Source organism: Mchenga conophoros, linkage group LG15 (assembly GCF_057382185.1).
Source record: "Mchenga conophoros isolate Kocher_MC1m ecotype Shallow Benthic linkage group LG15, M_conophoros_male_GT1.1, whole genome shotgun sequence".
Classification (NCBI taxonomy): Eukaryota; Metazoa; Chordata; class Actinopteri; order Cichliformes; family Cichlidae; genus Mchenga; species Mchenga conophoros.
In genome coordinates, this window is record NC_140540.1 from 12,726,857 (window position 1) to 12,751,424 (window position 24,568).

At 40.5% G+C, this 24,568-nt stretch overlaps 2 protein-coding genes across 4 annotated transcripts; one reads left to right on the forward strand and one right to left on the reverse strand.

Moving 5' to 3' along the window:
- The first annotated feature begins 5 nt into the window (after positions 1-5).
- On the forward strand, positions 6-14,296 carry cd164 (CD164 molecule, sialomucin). 2 transcript variants are annotated; one of them, XM_085246960.1, is made up of 6 exons: positions 27-354; positions 898-969; positions 7,217-7,282; positions 7,578-7,652; positions 10,344-10,424; positions 10,510-14,296. In XM_085246960.1, exons 1-6 carry the CDS (start codon positions 285-287, stop codon positions 10,674-10,676), a joined length of 531 nt encoding a protein of 176 aa, XP_085103086.1. In that variant the 5' UTR covers positions 27-284; the 3' UTR covers positions 10,677-14,296. The 2 variants fall into 2 exon arrangements, with proteins under 2 accessions (XP_085103087.1, XP_085103086.1); XM_085246961.1 differs by lacking the exon at positions 7,578-7,652 and having other exon boundaries at positions 6-354.
- Positions 14,297-18,450: 4,154 nt separating this feature from the next.
- cep57l1 (centrosomal protein 57, like 1) lies at positions 18,451-23,585 on the reverse strand. 2 transcript variants are annotated; one of them, XM_085246396.1, is made up of 11 exons: positions 23,346-23,585; positions 21,822-21,993; positions 21,497-21,676; positions 21,264-21,385; positions 21,004-21,117; positions 20,822-20,899; positions 20,555-20,644; positions 20,389-20,460; positions 20,052-20,311; positions 19,772-19,916; positions 18,451-19,012 (listed from the first exon to the last, which is right to left on the reverse strand). In XM_085246396.1, the coding sequence occupies exons 1-11, from the start codon at positions 23,364-23,366 to the stop codon at positions 18,806-18,808; spliced, it is 1,461 nt and encodes a 486-aa protein (XP_085102522.1). In that variant the 5' UTR covers positions 23,367-23,585; the 3' UTR covers positions 18,451-18,805. The 2 variants fall into 2 exon arrangements, with proteins under 2 accessions (XP_085102522.1, XP_085102523.1); XM_085246397.1 differs by lacking the exon at positions 23,346-23,585 and adding an exon at positions 22,674-23,314.
- Between the last annotated feature and the right edge of the window lie 983 nt (positions 23,586-24,568).

The window sequence follows — 24,568 nt, forward strand, 5'->3', positions numbered from 1 at the left end:
AGTCTCTTCCTCGCTTTAAGACACCCTCCTCCCTTCCCTGTTGTTGACGTACTGCCGACCCATTTCTTGATTTTTCTCACCCCTCCCTAGGAGCTGCCACATGACCTGTCAAGTAGGAAGTGTTGAAGCTAGCGAGCAGCAGCAGGAACAGCGGCGGCACGAAACGCAACACAGAGGGGTAGCTGTGAAATCTCCCGAGTCTCGTTCTCGACGCTTCTCTCAAGATACGTTTACCCCCTCTCCACCCCTGTTGAAGCAGGCTCAGCAATAAGTTGTCCGCAGTCATGTACGTGAAGGTGGTGTTTTTCGCGGTGGCTCTGGCTCTGATTGGCGCGGCGGTCGCGGCAGACTCAGGTAAGTTTTCTCGACCTCTCGTCGCCGAGCTAGTAGCTAGCTACAACCCCGCTCTTTAGCCGGATATCCACCCCCGGGAAACAGATATATCTCCCTGCCCGTTTGGCTCCATTTTCGGTCACCTCCTATTATTTAAAAAAAAAAATGTCCCGCTTTACGTAAAAATAAAATACCACCCCACCTTATTTCCTTCTAGCAGCTTGTCATCTTTATGTCCACGCTGGCCACTTAGGACTCGAGGACTAGCTAGCGTTTGTTTTTGAGCTCGTTATAGTGGGATTATTTGTGTCATGGTGCGACCTCTGAGAGGAATTGTGACACTCGCTTTAAGCCAAACTGTCATATCCATCTGACTGGGTTGTTATGAAATATAAACGGGTTAGTTTAGCCACATTTTAAGATCTTTTTACCAGCTTGCTTTGATGATCTGTGCTTAAAGGATTTAAATGTGTAAATTGGCCACCTTCTGGTGATCTACAGGGAAACTATTGGAAGTTACTTTAAATGACAAATAACCATAACTAAAATCTGATTTCTTTGCAGATGGATGTTCCGAGCAAACTTCATGTGATAAATGTGTGGAAGTCGCTGAATGCCACTGGGGTAATTGCTCATGTGAGTACCTGTCTTGTATTTTTGAAGCATGAGAGTAAAGGTTTGTATGTCCAGAAGCCTTGGGGTTTATTGGTTGCATAATTCCCAGTATAGAAAGCAATGATCTCATCCCTGTTTCCCTAAAGCCCAAGCAGCAGCTTAATGTGGTATCCCCAGCTGGTGCCAGTGGATCTGAACAGGCTGGTTTTGGGAAGTAAATTATGGATGCAAGCCAAGTTTGGAGCAATGCTCTGCTACTGTTATATTAAATTGATTGTGGGGGATTAATAAGGGGCTTTTTTTCTCCCTTGGGGCATTTAGATTTATTTTCAGTTCTGGTTGGGGTTTCGATTCCCTTCATTTCTGTGCTGCTTTTTTTTCTATTGTCATAAAGTCAAACCTGCTCTGACGTGTCCCTGATTTATACTCTTTTGCACAGCAGTTAGGAAATATGCTGCCCTAATTTGGAAGTGTGCTGGCTGTGATGTGAAATATGCGTTATTCAGTTACAAGGGTCTGCCATGACTAAAACTACATGACAAATAATTTCCTGGCTAAGTAACGGCTTTTCACTCACTACATCCTCCCCCTGTGGTTTGGTGTGTTTTGTTTTTAGTTGTTTTTTTTTTTCACACTCTTACCAGGAAATAAGGTTACAGGTTTTATGGGCAAAGCAGAGATCAAGGTATTGTGATCTTGTTTTCTAAAAATAAAAGGTCTGTTGCACAAATTGAGTCAGCAGATAGGAGTTAAATTATACAATTAAACTTCTGTCATTTTTGGGTTAAAGCACGCTACTTCTTTAATCCTCATGAGTGGTGGAGGCCCACCAGGGGGATATTAACTGTATCACCCTTGAGAACCTTGTTATATATTTGTGCAGTGTCTATGGAAGGAGACACAGCACAGGTCTCTGGTGATTTGTGAAGATGATGATCGGGAGAGGAAGTGAGGGGATGTGTGGCAGGAAGCCTGCAATATCCTTGTGCAGAGGAACTGAAGGAAGGAGCGGATAATGGCAGAAGTGCAGGAAAGAGTGTGGAGATTGGATAAAAGATAAGCTCTCTTCATTATAATTTAAGCCTCAAGTTTGAGACAAAAGTATCTGGTGATCTCAGCCTGGAAATCTTCTGCCTTTAGGCTCGGTTAAAGAACTCTTTGTAATCTCAACTGTATCACAGGTTGGGCCACTGAAGCGAAATGGCAACAGTTAAATTTAATAAGACAGGTGCCTGCGCTTTACCTCTCATGGGAGCTGACCTGTTTGACAGCGTTACTGATGAGAAGCTGTATTCAGATTAGTTGATCCCACACCCCCTCCTGCTTTGTCTCTGAAAGGGAAACGATGATGCACACTGCCTGAAGATTTGTTGGGTGGTTAAACAGGAGAGGTGAGATGGCGGTTAGGTGCCTCTTTTCAGAGGACTGGATTGGTAGGTTTCCCAAAGGAGACATATGCCAGGGTTTACAATTTACGCACGGATGGAGAGGAAAACTCACAAGTCACAGACGCCAAAAGCCCAGAATCTTCAGAAAATATATTAAGATAGCCTTGTTAGGTTTCTAGTAATTTTTAGTTTTATTTCACAAATATTTGTGATAGCAGTTTTTCCCCCTATCTATCCAAATAAGATAAGAACTCTTGAGTCATGTTTTGTCTACTTGGCCTTTTGTAACAGCTCTCAAGCCTGCTGCATTATAAAGTCCTGGTGTAAGCCTACAGCTAAACCTCTCACACAGTCGTGAATGAATCAGCTCTTCGAAGTGAACTAAGCAAAAACCGGAAAGGTCAGCTCTGGACACGTCCAAGTCGGCTTTTGTGAAATGCAGCATAACCACACTGATGTAGCGAGTAACCGCCTCCTACACTGTCATAACTAGATTTATCTTTGGTTTAGGGATTTTGTATAAACAGGTCTTCAGCGTCATTTCCCTGATGCGTGGTATTTAAAAGCTTGAAAGTTTACATGTGTGGACGCACGCTCTGTAGTGCCTTTTAAGTGCAGGTTGAGATGAGGCTATTTTCTGTGGTATGCTTGAGGCCCTGTGCGACTTACTTTCACTGACATCAATTTGTGGACGTTACCGGGTGGTGATGATAATGGCACCATTTTGGAAAAAGGCTGAGAGCGTGTCCTACCTTTCACAGCTGGCTGTGAGATAACATCTCTCTGACCTATTTGAGAGTGAAAGGAAGGAGGGGGGAAAAATGCTCTTCCTTCGTGGTTCAGCATACGTTGCCTGCAGGGTCTGGTCACACACAAGGTGTGAAATACAAGGCGGGCAAATAATTTCGAATTTACTTGCTCGTGGGCTTCTTGAAAATCACAGTTGGTAAGGTAATGAGTCATTTAAGTTTCCAGCCTAAGGTAGCAGGATGTGCGTAAAAACAGGGAAGAGCTGCACATTTGTGTGTTGTGGCAGCGAACTACCAAATACGCCAACAATCATTTGAGCAGCACAGTGACACACGCTATGCTGAAACATTGCATCATAAGCTTGTCAAACCAGTTATTATAATTCAGTAGCTGCTTGGTAGTCGCTTGTGTCCAAGGCGCAAAATGCACAACTTGATACACAAGACCACAAAATAAGCCCTTTGTGGAGTGGAAAATACAGCTACTGAGTCATTTTTGACTTTGTTCAGACAAAGATGCTTTCAGTAAACCGCTTCAGACTCGCCTGCTGTTAAAAGTTGATTTGTCTTTAATTTATGGGCAGCCACCTGGTGAGGGTCATTGGGCTTGGCTGCTCTGGATTATAGTGTAACAAGAAAAGGTGGTGTATGATGACGTTTTACAGCACCAGGTGCAGCGCAGTGAATGGAAACCGTCCCCTTTTATGATGTTCCTGTATTCAGGATGGTAATGTCTCCATATGCTCATAAACCAATGCGAGAGCGATTTCACAAAAAGACGAGCTCAAGGGTAATTGATGGCTTATCCCATCACCAGATGTTACTGCAGCTTATTGTAACAGAGTCCTGACGGTGAAAAGATATTTCCTTTAAAGACTGTGTTAGGAATCAATGTCCTGTAGACAAGTGACAGCAAAGTGCGTGCCTGCTGTTACTCAGTAACTGTTTTTATGTCCTGTAAGATTTCCTGATAAATGAAAGCCCTGCTTGGCTCAGGGGTCAGCAACCTTTGCTATCAAGAGCCAGACTCAAATAAGTACTTATTTATTTAGTCTGTTTTTTATATTGTTGGTATGCTTAACTTGCGTTTTTACCTTCAGCTTTTGATATAGCTTATTTTTTCTTAATAGTAACAGAGCCTTTTAAGTATAAATTAACCTTATGAACATTATTAATAGGTGTAATTTAAATCTTTTACCACATGTGACCATTATGCAGTGGACCATTTATGATTTAGTATGTCATTGTTCAATAATAGAGCTAGAATATTGAATACATAAATAAATAGCAGCCTACTGGCTTGAACTGTATTTATAGTAAACAAAAAAGGAATATTCAGTAGCACATGGAGCATAGAATAAAGAGAGCAGTGTTGTTAGTAAAAGCAAGCTGATTCACTTCGCTATTTATTTACGTTTTCAGGAGGTCTAAGCATTTATGTTTATACATCCATGCTAGTCACCACAATTGAGGTACAGCAGAGCCTTAGAGTCACTGGAGATGGGACAGTAAGCCGTGTGTTTGCGACTCCTGGCTTTGTCACTGATATTCATGGAATAAATGCACAATTAAAATGATTTTAAGTAAGATTTTTTTAATAATAGGGATGTATATAGTGTTTTTTTTCCCTCCCCCTTGCAGATTAGACTTTATTGTATTTAACATATCTGAAAGGGGTGAAAACTGCTCCTCATGATCGAGTTACTCTTTGTATTTTAATTTGAATTTTTTATTTACGGTCATGTTTCAGAATGAAAAACATTGCATTTCTTACATTTGAGATGCAACAGCCAGCATTTTAACATTCCTGCAAAAAAAATAGCCTTCAAGTAGACCAATCATTCAGCTGGAACACATCATACACTTCAGGAGTTTAATTGGACACCATCAATTAATAATTTTTGCCAATTGATCCTTGCAGAATCGTTTCAAAAGCTTTTAGTAAAACGTGGTTCATGCTGAACAGCAGCAGTGAAACTTGCACTGTGAAGCTGGGTGTGGACAGAATGTATAGTCACACGGTGCTGCTGACAGGAGTGACTCATTGTTACGTCACTGTGACACAGGCTGAGCAGTGGAGAAACTCTCACAAATTGACTGAATTTGTGGAATTTCAATTTGCTCCTGTTAATGAAGTCTGTAAAGCAGTGAATCCTGCAGCTTAACTTCTTGTCAGTATTTGGGTCTGGAAAGACTTCATGGAAGGGCAAAGTCCCCTTCTGTCGTGGTTAATAAGTAATGAGATTATTTGCTAAAATGTCATACAACTAGATGACCAAAGCCAACAGGCTGGAAAACAGAGGTGAAGTCACCTTAGCTGAAAACGATGAGGGAATATAACTCAATGACTCTACTTTATATTTGAGGGGGAAACTTGTGTCTCCACGTTTTTGACAGCCTTAAACTGTTTTCACAAATTACCCTCCAACAATGTTTGAAGAATTAAGGCGGGGAATTGCACACAAAAGGAAATAATCCACCTCATACATATTCTCACTAATGGAAAGGCTTCGACTGGTTAAGGCGAGAGATGCTGTCCGAGTAGAGCAAGTAGGAGGAAAAAAACATGATATCCACTCACTAGCTGTGAATTCTGATGGCGATTACCATCTGTAGTCTTCCACGGGCACAATCAGACATTACATGGACTTTGACTGTATGTCTCATCCGATTTAGTCGAGTATTCAGGTACTTGCATGCAGCTCTGCAAGAAATGTCTGGAAGTTTTTGGGGCTGAAGTCCACTTTAGTTACAGGTTACTTAAAGGTGACTTAAAACGCATACGCAAGAGATTAAACCTCAACAAGCCAAAGATGAAATTGCTTCTTATAATTAATTTGCCTTTCTTTATTTCTATTTGTGGGGTTTGTTTATCCCAAAAAGTGGCAAATTCCCAAGTTACTGCAACCAAAACATTAAGTGAAAACTACAAGTTGGAAAATGAACTGTATGATATGAGAATGCAAAATGGTTTCACGAAGCAAAAATTACACAAAGAATGAAGTAGGAAACAAAGTGAAATTAAATAAAGAACCACAATAAATTAAAAAAAAGGAAAACAAAAAACAAGGCTGCCATGTTAGAGAAGGTGCTCCACTGCCTGTCTATTAAGTGGTGCAGGGGGGGGGGGTCCAGATTACCCTCCCCCTCAGCTTCCACAGTTATTTGGATGCTGGGTTCACAAGCTCGTGGGCAGGTGGAGGAATTCAGACCGCACCAACATTGATGAAAGAGAATTCCCGATCCATGTGGTATGAATGTATTACACAGTTATAGGATAAATAACAAAAACATTTTAACTGTTTCCTGTTGAAATATCGGGCATTCCACCATATTTAGATTATAAACTGTGCCTGTGTGGGTTTCCTCCAGATAACTCGGCGTCCTTTCACTGTTTCAAGATACTTATTGGGTTAAGAGGTGATTTCAAACTGCCCTGAGTGTGAATGGTCATCGGTCTCTCTGTGTTGGCACTGTAATAGGTACCCTGCCTGTCATCCTGTGACAGCTGGGATAGGCTCAAGCCCTCATGACCTTCAGTTTAAATAAGTGGTGGTGAAATACTTGGAGACAACAGGTGATAAAGATTTTTCTTTACATATCTGTTTTGCTTTATTTTGGATAGCTGGGTTTTTACGCATAGTTAACTAAAGAATCTGAATACTTCTGTGATCCCTGAGAAGGTATCCAATTATCTGAAATAAATAAGTAAAAATAAAACAAACTAGTGTGAGACATGCTCAGCTTTAAAGTAAATGAAACGGAAGTGTAATGATGGCGGAGCAGAACATAAAAAGACACCATGACTGCAGGATGTGGGGCTGTGTGAGCAACCGCTCTGGGGGAGATAAGGAATTAGAACTGCTTCACTGCAGATCAAATCGCTGTTTGTATAAATGAGATCGTCATTTGAAGCGTCATCTTAGCACATATGCTTCTTTTCTTTTAGATCGAATATTATTTTAGAGTACACAGAGTGTGTTTTTATTGCTTGTGGCTGCTTTCTGTAATCTGTATGAGCGTAACTTCAGTAATTAACCGTTGCTGACACTAGTTTAACTGCTTGTGCAAATGTAATTAATATAAATCATAAACCAGTCATTTAAAATATCATGCTTTTCTGTCTTTCAGCAATTTTTGGCTGTTACAATGGGACTCTAAAAGGAAATGACTCCTGCATCAACGCCAGCTGCTCCGGTAGGTTTAAAAGTAAACTGTTATTCTACACACCAGAGTGTAAATTAACATTTTACGTGTTTTTTAACATGATGTTTTGGGCTCTAAGAGATTCTGTTTGTCTCACTAACTAAGGTGTTGATTAATGGTCAGTCTGAGTGTCTGAGTCTTTTCCTGTTTTTCCTATTTGTTTGTGTTTGTAACATTAAAAAAAATGCTGTTGTAGACTGTTGTGACATGTCTTTGTTGTTTAAGTGGTTTATCTTGCTTTCCTCTTTACCTCCTCTTTTGGTGCTGGTTCCCTGTCCATTTTCAGGCTCTGTGAGTACGCCCAATCCTACAACCCCCCATACTACTGTTGTTCCCACCACCTCTAACAGCAACACCACAGGTAACCATTCCCTGAAATCCTCAGCTTTTCCCTCCTGTTGTCTGTGCTAGAGCAGGGCGATATGACCAAAAATATTTATCACGATATACATTTGAAAATTTGCGATAACGATATAACTGACGATATAACTCACACTAGACAAAATACTTTACAACTCCACAACTTTATTAGTGCAAAAAAAAACCCCCATCAATGTATTTTCACTTAAACAAGCAGCTGTTTTATGTGCATTAAAGTTATATAAAAATGTAACAGTGCAAATTCCTTGCTGACAGTTTAACCAAAAGGCATTTCCAGTGGAAATTGGCCGACATATCCTCAGCATAACCATGTATAATATCCACAAAACCTAAAAAGAGGTTATACACACACACACACACACACACACACACACACACACACACACACACAACATATTATGTTGAAGCACAGTACGTATCACTCCACCAGGCTCCTGACTACGATAGCTGTAATGCTCCGACAATCCATCAAGCGGTGCGGGTTTGTAGCTTAGCAAAGTCATACTAAAACATTTGACAGATTTTCGAGCGCCGTGTAGCACATAAAATCGTTTCGCGGTCAGTAAACACAACCAGAATTCATACATAAGGCCCATTGGATTATAAGGGGCACCGTCGATTTTCAGAAAAATCAAAGGATGGATTTTAAGTGCGCCGTATTTTCCAAAAAACATGGTAATAACGACGGCCCGCTAGCATGCTCTACCAAAAATAGTGCTTTGTTGTGTGTCTGACGGACGAAAGCCAAACCAATTCCACACCACTGAAGTTGCAGCAGTTTTACAAACCAATTCTGGTTCATCCGTTTCATTCAGCTTTTTGCTTTCACCGCCATGCTTTTTCCGACGTATGTGTATGAAAACAAAGGCACTGCGCATGCGCGTTTTACCCATATTCTATTGCGATATTTCATTTTTCTATCGTTGCTCAAAATTATACCGGTATTACTGTGAACGGTATGATATGGCCCAGCCCTAGTCTGTGCTAATGTTGAAGTGGTCTCATTAATAAAAATGTGATCTCTTAAAGTTGTAATACTTAAGAGTTTCATGGATTTCGATACCTAATGCTGCTGTGTTTTCCAACTAGTGGCTTTTATTGCGACAACTAACAACCGCTTTCCATTAATACCTACGTGGATCAACTCGACTCCTTACCCATTACAATGAAGTACAAACTGGCTTTTTGTCAGACTTGGGAATTGTTGTGTAAATTTTTTAATTTTCCATTTCCCTTGTTGCCGGTTTTCAAAAATGGCAGTTGTGATTTTTGTAAAGGAGACTCTCATGATTCATCAAGTGACACAACTAACTAGCCAATCTGTGGCACGTAGACCCTTGATGTCACATTTTCAGATCCATCTTGAAGAGAGCGCTGGACTCAAAACCTATTGATTGGGTTGGCCTTTCCTATAGTTTGTATTGATAATGCTGACTTGTCTGCAAACACTTGCGATATACTTTCTCATCTATATTTGTAGTTAGGTTTTAGTGAAATTTGAAATAACACAGTGAAAATTGCAGCGAGATTCATGTAAGAACCTTCAGCAATCACTTGCCAAGTGGTTGCAGAGTGCAAACGTTTCACTAGCAACCAGTGACTACTGGGGCCACTGACAGGTCTTTAGACCTGCAGGGTTACAGTTGATTTCACAGCAACTGGCCGCAACCATGTTAACTGATGGAAGAATATTCGTTTTTTTTCCATTGCGATCAGTGGTTGCCAGTGGGTCTCTTGGCCTGTGTGAATGAAGCCTTAGGTGAAAAGTTAGATCAGAGTTACAGGGTACAATCAAACAGACAAGCACATCCCGTTGTGCAGTAGCATGGTTGATTCTGAACACAAGGCTATTGATCAGATTTCTAGCGAAAAATAAAAAAACAAAAAAACACAGAATTGAATTTTTAAATCCTCTTTAAGACTCAAGACGCTTGAGGAAAACATCATACAGAGCAGATAAATTCCTGTTGCGGGAGCTGCTCGGTGTGTGGATCAGTCTATTTTCAGGTCTGCTTAAATTACAGGCACCATACCTCCAATTCCTAGCTAACTTCACTGCCCTCTGCTTCTGTTGTTGTTGTTTAGAAAAGAACTTGCATCATATGAAGCATGAAATCAGATTTCAGTGCATCCAAACTATTAACGTTGTTGGTGTGTGCTGAATAAGCGGAGTCAACATTTAAACTGTGTCAGCTGACGCATGAATTGCTCAGTTCAAGCCTATGACTGATACAAAAACAACAAGGTCATTCCTACAGTGCAGGCACAAACTGAAAACTAAAATCAGTTTGTCTTTAATGGCAGCTGGTGATTGCTGGTATCATTTATTATTTCTTTAGCATTTTCTTTACCACATCTTGTAATATAATATAATATGATATAAATAAAATAATTATATCTCTCAGTGCACTAACCAAACACCCCATCAGATCCATGGGATTTTGAAATACGTGCTATTTCCTTGCCCCTTCTCGTCTCTTTTTTGCCATCTTCTAGGAAAGAAAAGCTGCTTATCCAGTGTTTACACTCTAGCTAATCAAAGTGTAGCTATAGTGTTAAATCAGGACCAGTGACCAGAAATTTAAATCTTAAGGATTACAAACTGAAACTTGTGATATAACCTGCTTGTTTTGAGGCTAATAGATGGGTAATTACTGTGATTCTACTACAGAGAATGGAACCATTACTACTACTCCTACTGCTACCCCCAATCCACCAACGACACACTCAAACTCCTCGAGTACTTCTTCAAGTAAGTCTCAGAAACTATACGATTTTTACGTCTGTCTTGTAATGTACAGAAACATCAGTAACCGATTTCTGAACTTTCATCTCAGCTGTAACTGTCACAACAGTCAGCCCGACAACCGCCCCTCACAAGAACTCGACCTTTGATGCCGCAAGCTTCATCGGTGGGATAGTGCTGGTCCTGGGGCTGCAAGCCGTCATCTTCTTCCTCTACAAATTCTGCAAGTCCAAGGACCGCAACTACCACACCCTTTGAAAAGTTCGCACTTGACCTATCCTCGCCAACTAGACCCTTTCAGAGAAAGCTCCCTGATCAGCACACACTCATCCATGTGGTCTCAAACAGTGTTTTCAAGCAGGTTAATTTTGTAATCAATCATCTTTGTGGCACTTGTGATTCTAGCCTCCCTTAGTGCTGCTGTTGTAGTCACTATAGAGGAACCCACGCATGCCCGTATGTGTGATAAATCAACAGCCAAACAGATCCTCAGTGACGAGGCATTCAGGCCTTGAGCATATGGATTACATCATCTGGTAGCTGCTCCCACCTCCATCATGCAGTTACTCATTTCTGCAAAGACCATTTCCCAGTGAATCTGAAAGGAAGGGGGGTTGTGTTATTTACAGCCTTCCTTCTCATACCTTCGTCAGTTAAATAGGCCACATAAGAGTTAAAAGAATTATCCATGTATACAAAGCGGCTCAGGAGTCGTACAGCTACAGAGGTCACGTTGATTTGGAAACACTGTTTGAGATCACAACTGCTCTTTAACACGACGACTTTGATGATTCAGTTTTGCTTTTGCCCTGTTAAATTGTGGTTTCCTCCCCTCTGTGCAGCTGTATTATGTATATTTGTTCATAGATGATGTAAAAGAGGCGGGGATTCTTCTTCTTTTTTTTTTTTTTTTTTTTTTAAAAGGGGATAAAAGCAGAACCAAATCATCCAATGTCGTGGATAAAACAAAAAAACAGGCTTATTTATTGATGGGTGTCTCCAGTAACATTTAGGAGTGCTGTGTGTTTTCTCCTGCTGAATCCTACCTTTCCATCCTAATATTCAAGATGTTAAAACACCAACTGCCGGCGGGGCAGCTCAGTGCAATAAATCATGTATCGAGCTCATTTCCCAGCCATTAATCTCCCAAACTTCCTGATCTTAACCGGTGTCAAATTGTCCATGCACGGGTTGCCAACATGGAGCTGGCTGTTCTATTCTGTGGAGTAATTGAAAGGATCAAAAATTAATGATGGTAGAATATTTGTTAAAAACGAGAATGGGGAAGTTTTGGGTTGTTGTTTGTTTTGTTTTTTTTGTTTGTTTTTTTTTTATAGTAAGTACATTTCTTGATGTAGACAGTGAAAGCAGTGAAGTGCCTTTAATGTCCTATATGACTTAAAGAGAAGGAGGGGTGAGTGTTTATTAGTTTATAAGAGAGAGAGAACTGTATCGCCGTGAGAACCATCGTATTGCAGCTGGACTGAAGAGCCTTTAATGTTGGTGAATACAGTAGATGGTGATAACAGGAGGGCCTGGGTCTTTTTTTGGGGGGTGGGGGGGTCCACTGTAAGTTAAACAGATATTCAGTGCATGAAACCCACAGTTACTTCAGTGGTAACTTTGTAGAAAGTACTTAAAGGTACTCTAGCATCTAATTTACCCTCTAAAAGCTCGCAATTCATGTTTTCCAAGTTCAACCAGGGAGGGGGGTTTTAGAGTGGTGTTGTAAATCTGAGTGAAGAAATGGGGAGAATATTGGGCGTGTTTAAAAACTTGAGAATCAGAGAGAGTGAATAGGGGTAAATGTTGGACTGTTTTGTTGTTTTTGTCAAATGAGCATCGCACCTCTTGATTTTGGATTTTTGCCATGTTAAGTGAGAGGATTGTGAATGAAGAAACAGCTTGGTGGCTGTGCTTAAAGCTTGTGCCGATTCCTCTGATTAGCTTGCTGCTAACTGTGATTATTTTCTTATTTCTCTTGTACATAGCCACATCCTGTGTTGTTGTTGTTTTTGTTTTGTTTTTTGTTGTTGTTTTTTTCCTGAGTAGTTGTTGTTGTTGTTTTTGTTTTGTTTTTTTCTTGTAGTTGCTTGCCAGTGTCAGGAATGTTTTCTTTAAATGCCTTTTTCCCCTCTTGCATGCTGGATGCTTGGAGTTGTTTTTTCCTTCCTTTGCATATGGTCTTAGGGATTTCAGTATACTTTAAAAAAACAAAACACCCCCCCCCCCCCCCCCCCACACACACACACACACACACACACACACACACACACTTGATTATTTGTGATTGGCCCATATGCTAGTTGAAAGAATGCCTTGAATCAGTGTGCATCAAGCCAAAGTTCTCAGTTTAGGCATGGAAATTGAGCGTTGCACTGACGAGCTTTGTTTTCTATCTTTGCTTTTGTAAATGTTTTCATGGTTTAGCCAAAAAAAAAAATAGAAAAAAAATGCTTGTATAAATATTCGTCCTGAAATATTACTAGATAATGAATGAATGATCAGCTTGTTTTTTAAGACATTCAGTGGAAATGTTTTTCTTCTTATTGTTTGATTTGGTTTGGGGGTTTTTTTTTTTTTTTGCTTACGTGATTTCTGGATTACACGTTTTCTGCTGCTCACCATTAACACGCCTTTAAAACCTACAGTCACCTGATGGCATTAGGCTACAGCCCAAAGACCCATGTGTGGCAGGTAGGCTGCAGAGTTTTTTGCCTTAGCTGCACCCCTTCGTTCACTCTCTGTACGTGGAGTCCCTTCGGCCAATTTAAAAGAAACATTTGAGTTCATTCCCAGCTGCTGAGTGGGCTGCTGTGAAACTCTGTTCAGCGTGGTCGCTGCGTTCCTTACAAACCATCAAATGTTGATATCCATGGATAACTGATCTCCATTGTGTTTACTCTGCAACTTCTACAAGATACCTACGCAGTCCCTGCACCTTTTTAAGGAAAAGTGCCTTATTCAGTTGATTTCATAGATATATCTATAGATATATAAAGTTGTATTGCAAAATGATATGCCACATGTATTAAGTAACGATGGGACTCAGCACTTTCAGGCCCCTGTGAAGTGGTTTTCTGTGTCGTATTCTGCTTAAATGTCTGTTTATGTCACAATCGGCCTTAACTTCTTGATCAAATGAGTAGTGATAAGCATGGTGGGGCGGAAGGGAGAGGTTGACTGTGTTCCATTCTTTCAAGCGATGCCATTGAAGCAGCATTTTAAGTATACAGCAGAATCAAAGGTGCTGCTTTAGTGATTTGAATCCTTTACGTTTCAGCTTAATAAAGCACGCATGTGGCCTGGACAGCCTCTCAGCTGCATATAGAGATAAAATTCACCAGTAAAGTTGCAACCACAGCCACAAACCTCTAGCGTTGTAAAGTCACACTTCCTCCACGCTGCAAATGGTCACATGGTGACTCCACTTTGGTTCTAATTTGCAATTGCTGTATCAGATGACCTTGCTTTCTGTCTTTTGTAAGATTTCAAATTCAAAATCCAAACTCGTTTGGTTGCGGAGTTCTCTCATATCAGTGTTCTGCTCAGAGAGAGAGATGTGTATGTTTTATTTTATTTTTTTCCTCCTTTCTCTTGTGGGTTTAATGCTTTTGTTTGTTTTTGTTAAAGGCCATCAGTCTTGTAGGTACAACCTTTGGGCTTTCCCCTCTCACATAGCCATATGTAGACTCCTGCAGGTGCCAGAATGCCTCCTAAAAAGTTTTGTGCTTATTTTGTGCCCTTCTTTTCTCCCACTTCCTCTTAAACTTTGTTTTGTTTTGGGGGTTTCTTTTGGTTTTTTTTGCCTCGTTTCCTAGTGTTGCCTTTTAATTTCACAATGTTAAACCAATAAAGTTTGAATATTGTAAAATGAATCACTGCAGCGTAACATTTGCTTGGGAACTCGTCATTTACATCAGTGGAAAGACGATACCTGGGCAGGTCTTGTAGAGCGCTTGTCACCATGGTTACAGTTGAAAAGCCATTTAAAAGGTGGTGTATCAGTTTCTGTGTGAGTATAAGTAATACTGGCTCAAATTCAGAAGGACAGATTGTCCTGATAAAGAGGAAGCGAGCATAAATGCAAATAATTTATGCAGAAATTCTACACTAATGGCAAAATTATCAATATATTTTACATTTTCTTTCATAGTTCATGGAGTGACTCCATATTGTATGGGTTTCCACATTGACAAGTCAAAGATCCTTGATTTGAGCCCAGGAGTAGACCCAAATCCCCTTTTGAGGTTGCTAAATCAAACATGTAGACAGCTGGTGAATAAGGGAGCAGCTGTCACGACCATTTATATTTAAAGAAAACAAAAACGAAACCCAAAAACCTAATTTGATATATGAAACGCATACTAGTTTTATTTATAGCACCAAGACCCAACAATGATACAGAGAAAACCTCAACAATCGGGCGCTGTTGAGCGAGCACTTGGTGAGAATAGGAAGGAAAAACTTCCTTGTCAGTTCTCCCAACCCTGAATGTTAATTGTTGACTTTAGAAGTGAGCATAACGGAAGCACGAGCCTTATTTCAGTATATATGCTGTATATTTAATCAGGTCTTTGGTTTGTGTGGGTCTCTTTAAATTGACAGTAGATGCAAAATGACGAACACAATAACTTTGCTTATAACAGTATCAAGACTTTCTGTCAACATCTAACAGTCTGAACACATTGGTTTCTGTTTAAAGCTTCTGCTAAGGTGAATTAATCCTGCTTGTTTTCCATGGGTGGATAAAGATCTTTACTGAGCGTGTGCATATTGAATTTCAGCATTCAGCTTGTTTCTGTTTTGAGAAACTGAGAGTTACGCTGTTACGGCAGTTTTCTATTTTCAGACTTTAAGCGAGGTGATTGAGCACATACCCCAAAATGTTACAAATAATCTGGAACCATAAAATTTTTAATTTGTTTGTCTGAGAAACTGTTCCAACTTTCGACCAGCTTCACCTGCTCCTTTAGGTGTGTTGCTCTCTGTTTACTTAAGAGTCTAGTGGAAAAAGTACACTCACTGACACACATGCTTTCTTTGTATTGCCCATACAGGATCCACTCCAATCCACCCTGCCCAATCCCTGCTCTCAATTTTCATTTCCTTGTGTATCAGGGGCTCATGACCTACTGTGAGGCTGATGGGTCATAAAGTGATTATATGGATAAGAAAGCAAAAACAAAATGTGCATAAAGTTCATTCTTTCACTTCTTCAAGACACTAAAAACCTCTTCAGTGAAGCAGCTCAAGGTCAACCCTTAAAAAGTTAGTTAGAAAATCACTGTGGACTGTATACAGACAGGAGAAGCAGACTCCAGTGGAGCCATTATCCACAAATGGAGAAAATTTAAAACAGTGGTGAACCTTCTCAAGAGTGATCGGTCTACCAAAATTAGTCCAAGACCGCATCACTGACTCATCCAAGGAAGTCAGAAAAGAACCCAGAAGAACATCTAAAGAATTGCAGACCTCATTTGCGCAGTTCTAACATTATTCATTATTCAACAGTATGAAACTGACCGGCAAACATGGCATCCATGGGAGAGCCCAAGTAGAAAACCACTGCTGACCAAAAAGAACACAAAGGGTCATGTGACATTTGCCAAAAAAACAGATGATCCTCAATTGATTTGGGACAAATGCTGAAGCTTTTGAAAGGTTTGAGTCCCGTTACATCTGCATAAAACTAACACAGCATTTCTTAAAAAGAGCATCATAGCACCAGTCTAATATGGTGGTGGTAGTGTGATGGTCTGGCTGCTGTGCTGCTTCAGGACGACTTGCTGCCATTGATGGAACCATGATTCTGCTCTCTACCAGAAAATCCTGAAGGATGATGTTCAACTATGAGTTCATGCCCTGAAGTTCAGCTACACTTGGGTTCTGCAGCAAGACAATGATCCAAAACACACCAGCAAGTCCACCACTGAATGGCTTAAGAAAAACAAAATGAAGACTTTGGCCTAGTCCAGTTCAGATGCTGTTGCATGACCTTAAAAGGGCAGTTAGTGCTTGAAAACCCTTCAGTGTGGCTTAATTAAATGAAACAATCCTGCAAAGAGGAGTGATGTAAAAGACTCATTTCTAGTTATTATAACTGTTTGATTGCAGTCCTTGTTGCCAAGAGTGGCACCAGTTATTAGGTTTAGGGGCAATAACATTTTCTTTAATAATTTTTACACAGCCAAGTAGGTTTGGACCATTTTTCTTTCTTTAATAAATGAAATCATCATTTAAAAACTGCACTTTGTATTCACCCAGGCTGTCTTTGTTTAACATTAAAACTAGTTTGATCTGAAAATTAAAGCTGTGAAAAACATGCAAAAAAAAAAAAAAATTTCCATAGACCTGTGTGTAATTAGTTTTACACTCTTGCAGCTCACTGTCACACTGTCTTTGAACGTATATACAACACAAAGCTGAGGTAACCTTTCTCAAAGTCTCCAAAAATAACCCAGTATGTCATAAAGTATAAAGACTGACTAACACTTGCTTAATGACTGTGTTAACTATTTTTATCATTTCTAACATTGACTGTTTGTGTTTCACAAGCAGCTACAAACCTTTGAAAAAGCAGCAGGTACAAAGTGTACTGTATGTCACGTACCATAACCTGTGAATAAAAACCAATGTTTCACACCACCACCCACCAGGGCGCACAGTTTCTCGGGTCATAGGAAAGTTTTGCTTATGTGGTAAAAACCGAAGCTCTGAAGACAATCAGTGAGCATGTGCACACTCAAGACTCACGGTCCGACAGTCTACGCTCTCGAAGAAGCTGTGTGTTTATTTTTGTCGAGCAGATTGTTATTTTTCCAGCGGCCCTGGCAGAGAGGCTGTTCCACAGCCAACGCGATAATGGTTTTGGTCAGTTAAAAGCAAAATCAGCAGCCCTATACTTACTCTTTTCAGGGGCAAACACTGTGTTGCTCTATCAGGAACATCTCTGGGCCTTTTACTAGAACGTGGAAAATCCCCCCACACACTGGGAGATACTACTTTTGGATTTTTCCTCTCTAAAATTTTAAGAAAATACTGCAGTTGGAGCAACTGCTAATCAGACAAAGAAGGGTTGTGTAGTCACAAGGTATCAAAGTTGCAGGGTCAGGAGAGTGGGTGGAGCTGCTGCATAAGTGGACATGGGTTGGGTCTCTAGCTAACCTGATTGTTGTGTCCAGTCATGCTGTGTAATCTAATATGGGAGGACAGAGAAACAATGCATTAGGTGTAGTCTCTCCTCTCTTGCAAACACAAGCTCAGTGCATTGTTTAACCATGCAGTGAACTCTGCAGCATGCCAAGAATACCAAGACCGAGCAATGTTAGTGACATAATGAAATGAATGCAGTAATAAACAAAAGCAGGTATCTCTTGAAAAAAAAAGTCTTGAAAATGTGCTCATTTCAGATCCATGTGACTGCATTACACATCTAAAGTTACTTTAGAGTAGATCAGAACTTCTATTCGTGTATTAAACTTGATGACAGAATAGCAAAAAATGTTGACTAAGGCCCGATAACGAGGAGATAAGTTGAGGAATGTTATGAGGCAGCTTCACATGTGGTTATTTTCCCCATTATAAGTGGCTGACTCAAATAAACAGCACATGTGTGTGTGCAAAAGGCATGCAGCAAATTTGCCATGTCATCTGACCAGCAAGCACTGGAGAACAGAGCTGTTTCAGCTGTGCAAAGGAAAAAAAAAAAAAACAGTGTGTGGCAACAAAAAAATGGGTTTCTCCTACATGCATACAACTAAAAACCCACATCCGTTTGATCTGTGGTCAGGGCTCCATTTATTCAGCTGTTCGACCTGCTGCTGTTCGGGGTGCATTTGATCCCTCTCGATTATACGCAGTGGGGAGACTGGTGCTGCCAGCAACATTACAAAGTTAGAGTTCATTTATCCATCCAATAGCACGACTTGCCAAAGGTGAAAAGCTTCTGATTTAAATATAGAACAGGCTCCGCAGTGCCATCTAGTGGTTGTACATAAACAGTGACAAACATAAATGTGGAAGAAAAATAAATCTGCAATGTGTAGAAACAATAGCCTTTATTAAAAATAAACAACTATGATTACATAAAAGTTAATCCAGCTCATTAGCTCCTTATGGCACATGACTCATTAACATTACTTTTAAATTGGGTTAAGATCATGGTTCACAAACTACACCCTATGAAGGACAGTGTATGTGCAATACTTTATTTAATAAGCACTGTGTAGAATGCCTTATTTCCTCTCCAATTTGTTACTAAAAATGTCCAGAGGTCGTCTGAAGAGCAGAGAAAAAACAAACAAACAAACAAACAAACAAAAAACCCCACACATCATCCAGCTGTAACATCCAGGTCTGCACGCCGAAGGTCTCACTGAGAAAAATCACGTTTCCCAGGAGAGGTCGTCCTGTTTGAGGCTGTTTCTGAACTTCTGTGTCTCTCTGAGAAGCTGCAGGTTTTTTTGAGTAGTCCTATCTGTCCTTCCCTTCTTTTCAGTCTTAACGGGAGAAGGAGCAGGTGGCTTGATCCCACTCAGCCTTTTGGCTGTGTGCTCCTCAGGAGATGATCGGCACTGGGCCAGTTTTTGGATCTGTGGAGGGAGCAGAAAACATCACACATTTGGATCTGTTCAGCACAATTATACACTGCAATAAGCTGCTATTACAAGTCGATCCATCCTCTGTTGAAAACGACAGGATTGTTTTTGACCATTTGTTTATAAGTAGACTTTAATTTATTCAAGCATACATTTCTCTTCTGTTTATTAAAATGTCAGAAATAACAGGAGAAGTGTGTAAATTCTTCAGTGAGGTAATACCAGCTCCACTTAACGACATGCAGCTAAAAAACTGCTTTAAATACATAAAAATACTTTTCTAAAAATATCAAATTAATTTGCACTTTTTTTTTTTTTATTACTGGACTCTGCTTCAACTTTTGGCTCTTACTCTCACAAGCAGTGACCACAGAGGATGGATGCGCATATTTGATTTGGCACAGATTTTTACCCTGGATGCCTTTCCCAAATGCAACTTCCCAGAAATCTGTCTCCCCTCCTGGTTTTGAACCAGACATCTTTTGCATGTAACGTGCACATGTTAACCACTACACCATGGAAGAACTGACTTTTACAGACATGGAATTCATTATTTGAAATTTTGCTTGATATAGGCATTCACCATTGACAATTGGTGGGCTGTCAATGGTGAATGCTTACTGCTGTTTTAAAGCACTTTAAAAGATGATTAGATGATTATTTTCAATGCATCAGATCCAGTTTCTCATTGTGTTACCGAAAATTGTTACAAATCTATCCCCTTTAAGTTGTACCAACTTATAGGTCACATACCATCCTCTGGTGTTTGCGGAGCTTGGTGATCTGAGATCCTTTATCCTCCATCCTGGTGACCAGCAGCTCCAATTCTCTCTGGAGGTCCTGCCTCTGCTCCGGATTTTGAGCTCCATCGATCTGACGCACCAACTCCTGATGCTCACTGACAAAGGTGACAAATATAAAACGACTTTAATAAAAGGTTCACTAATATGTCCAAAAAACTCTGAATAAAGAACTTAAATTATGTTAAATACGCCTTCATTCCTAATGCAGCTCACTGGTTGGCACTACTCACAAGCTCATCTGTCCCAGCTCGTCCTGCAGAGCCAGGAGCAGGTCGGCAAGTGAGCTTAGCGATGGGTCGACGGGCAGCCTGTTAGGCTTCTCTGATGAATCAGAGGAAGATGAAGAAAAGTCCTTTTGGAGGTTTTTCTTCACTCCGCAGCCAGACCTGTGGTGTGCACTCACTCGCTGGCACAGCTGTGGCTGGTGGTGCTTCATCATGTGAAGGATACTTTGCACGTTGGCATGAACCGAATGGCTTGGGCTCGTCGACTAGAGACGGGAATGAAAAGAATCAAAGTAAGAACAAACAACAAAAAAAGAAGTGCAGAAAATTATAAGTGACTTACTGTTCCTGCAACAAAGGGCATTTTCTTGTGCATCGGGCTCTTTGGTAGCAGTTCGGCAGGTTTAGAGGTTTTCTGAGGAAGAAGACAGCTCTCATCACCTCTACATCCAAAGAAATCTCCTTAAATAAATGCCTAAAATTAATTTTTATATCGGTCAGAAAAGTACCCTTATGCTCTTTTTTGTTTTCTTCTTTGGCTTTGTCTCTTCAGAAGTTGGCAGAGATGGTCGAAGGCTGACATCAAACTCTCGTTGCAGCTGCAGTAGTAACAGCAAATCAATGCTTCTTAAGAGTATTTAGTCAAATTTGCCAATCAGCAGCTTTATTGTTGAATATGTGCTGAAAGTTGTGGCGTGGGCAATTTAAAAAAAAAGTTGTGTCTCTAGTTAGCATTTACTTGTTTCTTAACAAGTGCAATCCAAAAACTGACTAACCTCCTCTGCCTTCTCCTGCACGAGTTTACGCTCGTGCTCTTCTTTCAGCAGTTTCTGCTCCAGGATGGAAAGCTTCATCTGAAAATTTATCACAGCGACACACCCTGAAATAATGAACTTTTGGCGATAAGCATTCTGACTAATGAATTAGAGATAAGCAGCATTGGGAAACCTTAGGTTACCTCTGCCAGAGTTTGGGTTCTGCTCAGTTTGAGACACTCTGACTCGAGTTTTTCCAGCTTCTCTCGCTGAATTTGGCTGTTTGAGCTGCTCTTTTGCTCGCTCTGCAGAGAAGCCTTGAGGGGAGTAAAAGTGGCAGGGGGAATATGTGGTTTTTTATGTTACTTACATCCAGAAATGTGAGAAACAAATAGGTGATGATCATGCTTATAGCTGGGATCTACTTTCAAATGACTTTTTGATTCGTAGTATTCTGAGCTACCTGATTTTCCATTAGAGCGCTCCTCTCCTTTTTGGCATTTTCAACCATTTTCCTCATGTAGTCCAGCTGCTTCTCGAGAACCTTACAGCGAGCTTCTGCAGACTGCAGTTTTGAGTCCAGTTCTGTCATTATAAAGCAGAGAACAAACTAATCAATCAGTTAAATGGAGTTGCCAGATCATAGTGACCCACAGTACCCTGTTTCCTTGTTGCTTTCTATTCTTTGTCGCTTACCTCTCCTGGCAGAGTTATCCGTCCCAGGCAGGCTGGCTGCTGTCTGACTGTACAATGTTGTAACTTGTGGATGCTTTTGAGCATCATGGGAAAACTGCTGGTAGCTCTTCTCTGCTTGCGTCCTTTCCAGCTCCAGCCGCCTAATTTTCTCCTGAAGGGTCTTCAGTGCATCAACCACGGCTGATGAAGAGTAAACAACAATACAAAGACATACTAGGTAACTGTAAAAGAAAGCAGTCTGCCCCCTCCCCCCTCAAAAAACTAAACAAAAACAAAAACTTCCACTGTAAGAGACAAATAGCTCATGATAATGAATGCGTCATACCTTTGCTATCAATATTTGGTCTCCTCTGGGAAACTGAGCTGCTGGCCATGTGTGTGCCCATGCTGATAGAAGAGTGTGCATGGGGCTCCGGCTCTCGTGAAGGTTTCACTATCCTGTCTGGTGGCTGGTAGTAGCTTCCAATGTAACTGTTCTTGGAAGGTGAGTCTAAAATCTATACACAACAAGAGGAGGTTGTTTTGGAAACAAATGAATATTTTCATTATCAATAAAATGCCAAGTTTGTAAAATTATAGACAAAAAATGTAAGTGTATATGAGTCAGATTTTTAACAATTTTGAACCTTGAGAATAAATTTGAAATGCAGAGACTAAAATCAGCTCCTGATTACCGCACTGTGAAAAAAGAGAAATAATTTTCTTCTTACTAAAACTGGTTTGGATGTGCAGTTTGCAGAAATATTGCAATTTTGCAACAGTGTGCTAATGGTAATAGTTTCATTTTAAATTACAACATTATTCCTAAAGTGCACAGCTCAAAAACAGGGAATACATGATCAACATAGTATAACACAAAGTTAGTTACACTTCACACTTCAGGGAAATTAATCTGTTTGATTAGGAAGGATAAACCATTGCTTTGCTACAAATGAAAGTGACAACAGGTGACTGCCTTCAACATCATAGGTTAAGACTTGACTTCATTCTAAAAATGAGTATTATAGATTATTATAGAGACGAGTTGCTATCCCAAGCGGAGAAGTTCAAGTATCCTGAGGTCTTGTTAAGACTGATTGATGCAGTGTCTGCATCACCGGTCCATTGTGGTAAAGTGAGAGCTGAACATAAAAACAAAGCTATTGATTTACCAGTCAATCTACATCCCCACCCTTACCTATGGTCACGAGCTCTGGATAGTGACCAAAAGATCAGGAGGTACTCAGAATAGAGCCTCATCCACATCGAAATGAGACAGCTTAGGTGGTTCAGAATGCCTTCTGGGAGAGGTTTTCCACGCATGTCCTACTGAAAGTTAAAAGGATGCCCTGGGGGACATCTCTCAGCTGCCTTGGGAATATCTCGGTGCTCTCAGGCCTAGATGAGCTGATGAGGAGATGTGGGCTCATCTGCTTAGGCTGCTGCGCCCACGACCCCGTTCCCCCTTCACCATGAACCGTCTCTGTGGTTTTTCGCTTTTCCTCATCCATATATTTGTTTAGTAAACAGTAAATACTGATAAAAACTTTCTGTTTTCGGTGCAATTTCCATGCACTTGCCACACAAAGTAAACAGTAACCGAATCAACAAGCGTTAATCGATTACGCAACTGTACCCCAGTACAGCCAGCTTTCTGCAACAAGGAGGCCGTTTGTAGTCCTAAAAGCTCCACAACAGCAAACATAATGTATTTACAAACACCACCCACTGCATGGACCATTGGCTCCTTTAGGTAGATACCCGTAAAACAAACCAAAAAGATGGTTAAGTGGCAACTTGGCGAAAGTAAACAAGACAGCGCTAACGCGTTAGCCACACCTGCTGCTAACGGCTGATTTACGGACGTTACCTGATCGTGGTACGTCTCCATTTTGCCCTACAGCAAATGATGAGTGCTTCCAAACTAATCATGCGTCTGTCTTTAACGATCCGAGGCTACTTTTATAAGTTAAAATGACTTGTAAGACACCAGCTAACTGACTCCAGCTGTCCTGTCACCAAGAGACAGTCCGGGCTTTTTAAATTTCCCTCCTCTTTGCCGCCCTCCACACTGTGGTTCCGCCTGCGCACTCTTAGTTCCTCCCTCCCCACCAGACTTTTCTCTGCTGGTTAAGAAATATATTATATTTCCATATCTTTTGCTAATTAAATACTATAAGGGTAAAAGGAAACTTAAGCTTGTCCTTATACTCATTCTTTACTCCAACATTCTAATTTACTTCACTGTTATTTCAGTTATTCTTTTTGGGTTTCAGTAGACTGGCATAACTACTTTGAGCTGTATATGACAATTTTCGAATTTTTAAAAATCCGATTATGACACACATATACGTGTCACTTAATTTTCTTTGTGGAACAGTTTCCAGTATTTTCAGCAAACTCAATAAAGACTGTGACCTTTTGGTGATAAGTATGGCATTAGACAGGCTCACCTTCTATAGACTAAAATAAAATTATCCTTTAAATCTTATTTTTCTTGCTGTTCCCTTTAGGGGTTGCCACAGCAAATTATCTGCCTCCACCTCATCCTATCTCTACCATCGTCTGTCATGCCAACCACCACACCATGAACGTTGACTGTGGTATTCCCAATGAAAATCTTGGCATCTTCAACTCTGCCATTCAAGAGGTCTCTCTACCATCTTTTAAACCTCCCCTTTCACTCTTGCTGCTATCTTTCTGTCACAAATCTCCCCAGACACTTGTTTCCACCCACTTCACCCTGCCTGCCCTCTCTTCTTTACCTCTCTGCTGGGGTGGATTGATGGGATTTCTGGGTATGTGCAAAGGGCCCATGTACAGTTAGGGGCCTATCCAAGATGCAGATGTTAGTTGTCAGAGAGGAAGGACAACAACAGGAATATTATACTTACATACAAACATAGTATAAAAGATGAACAAGCTCTAGGTGCTACATTTTCCATTTAATATAAGGTACCCTAGAGTGTTTAATGATGTTGTATTGTGATAGTTGCTTTTCATTGTTTTGTTAAGGTACCATGCTCTCCATTTCGAACTATTCTGTGTACACGTATGCACATACAATGATTCTGAACTTCTTTTTAGATGCAA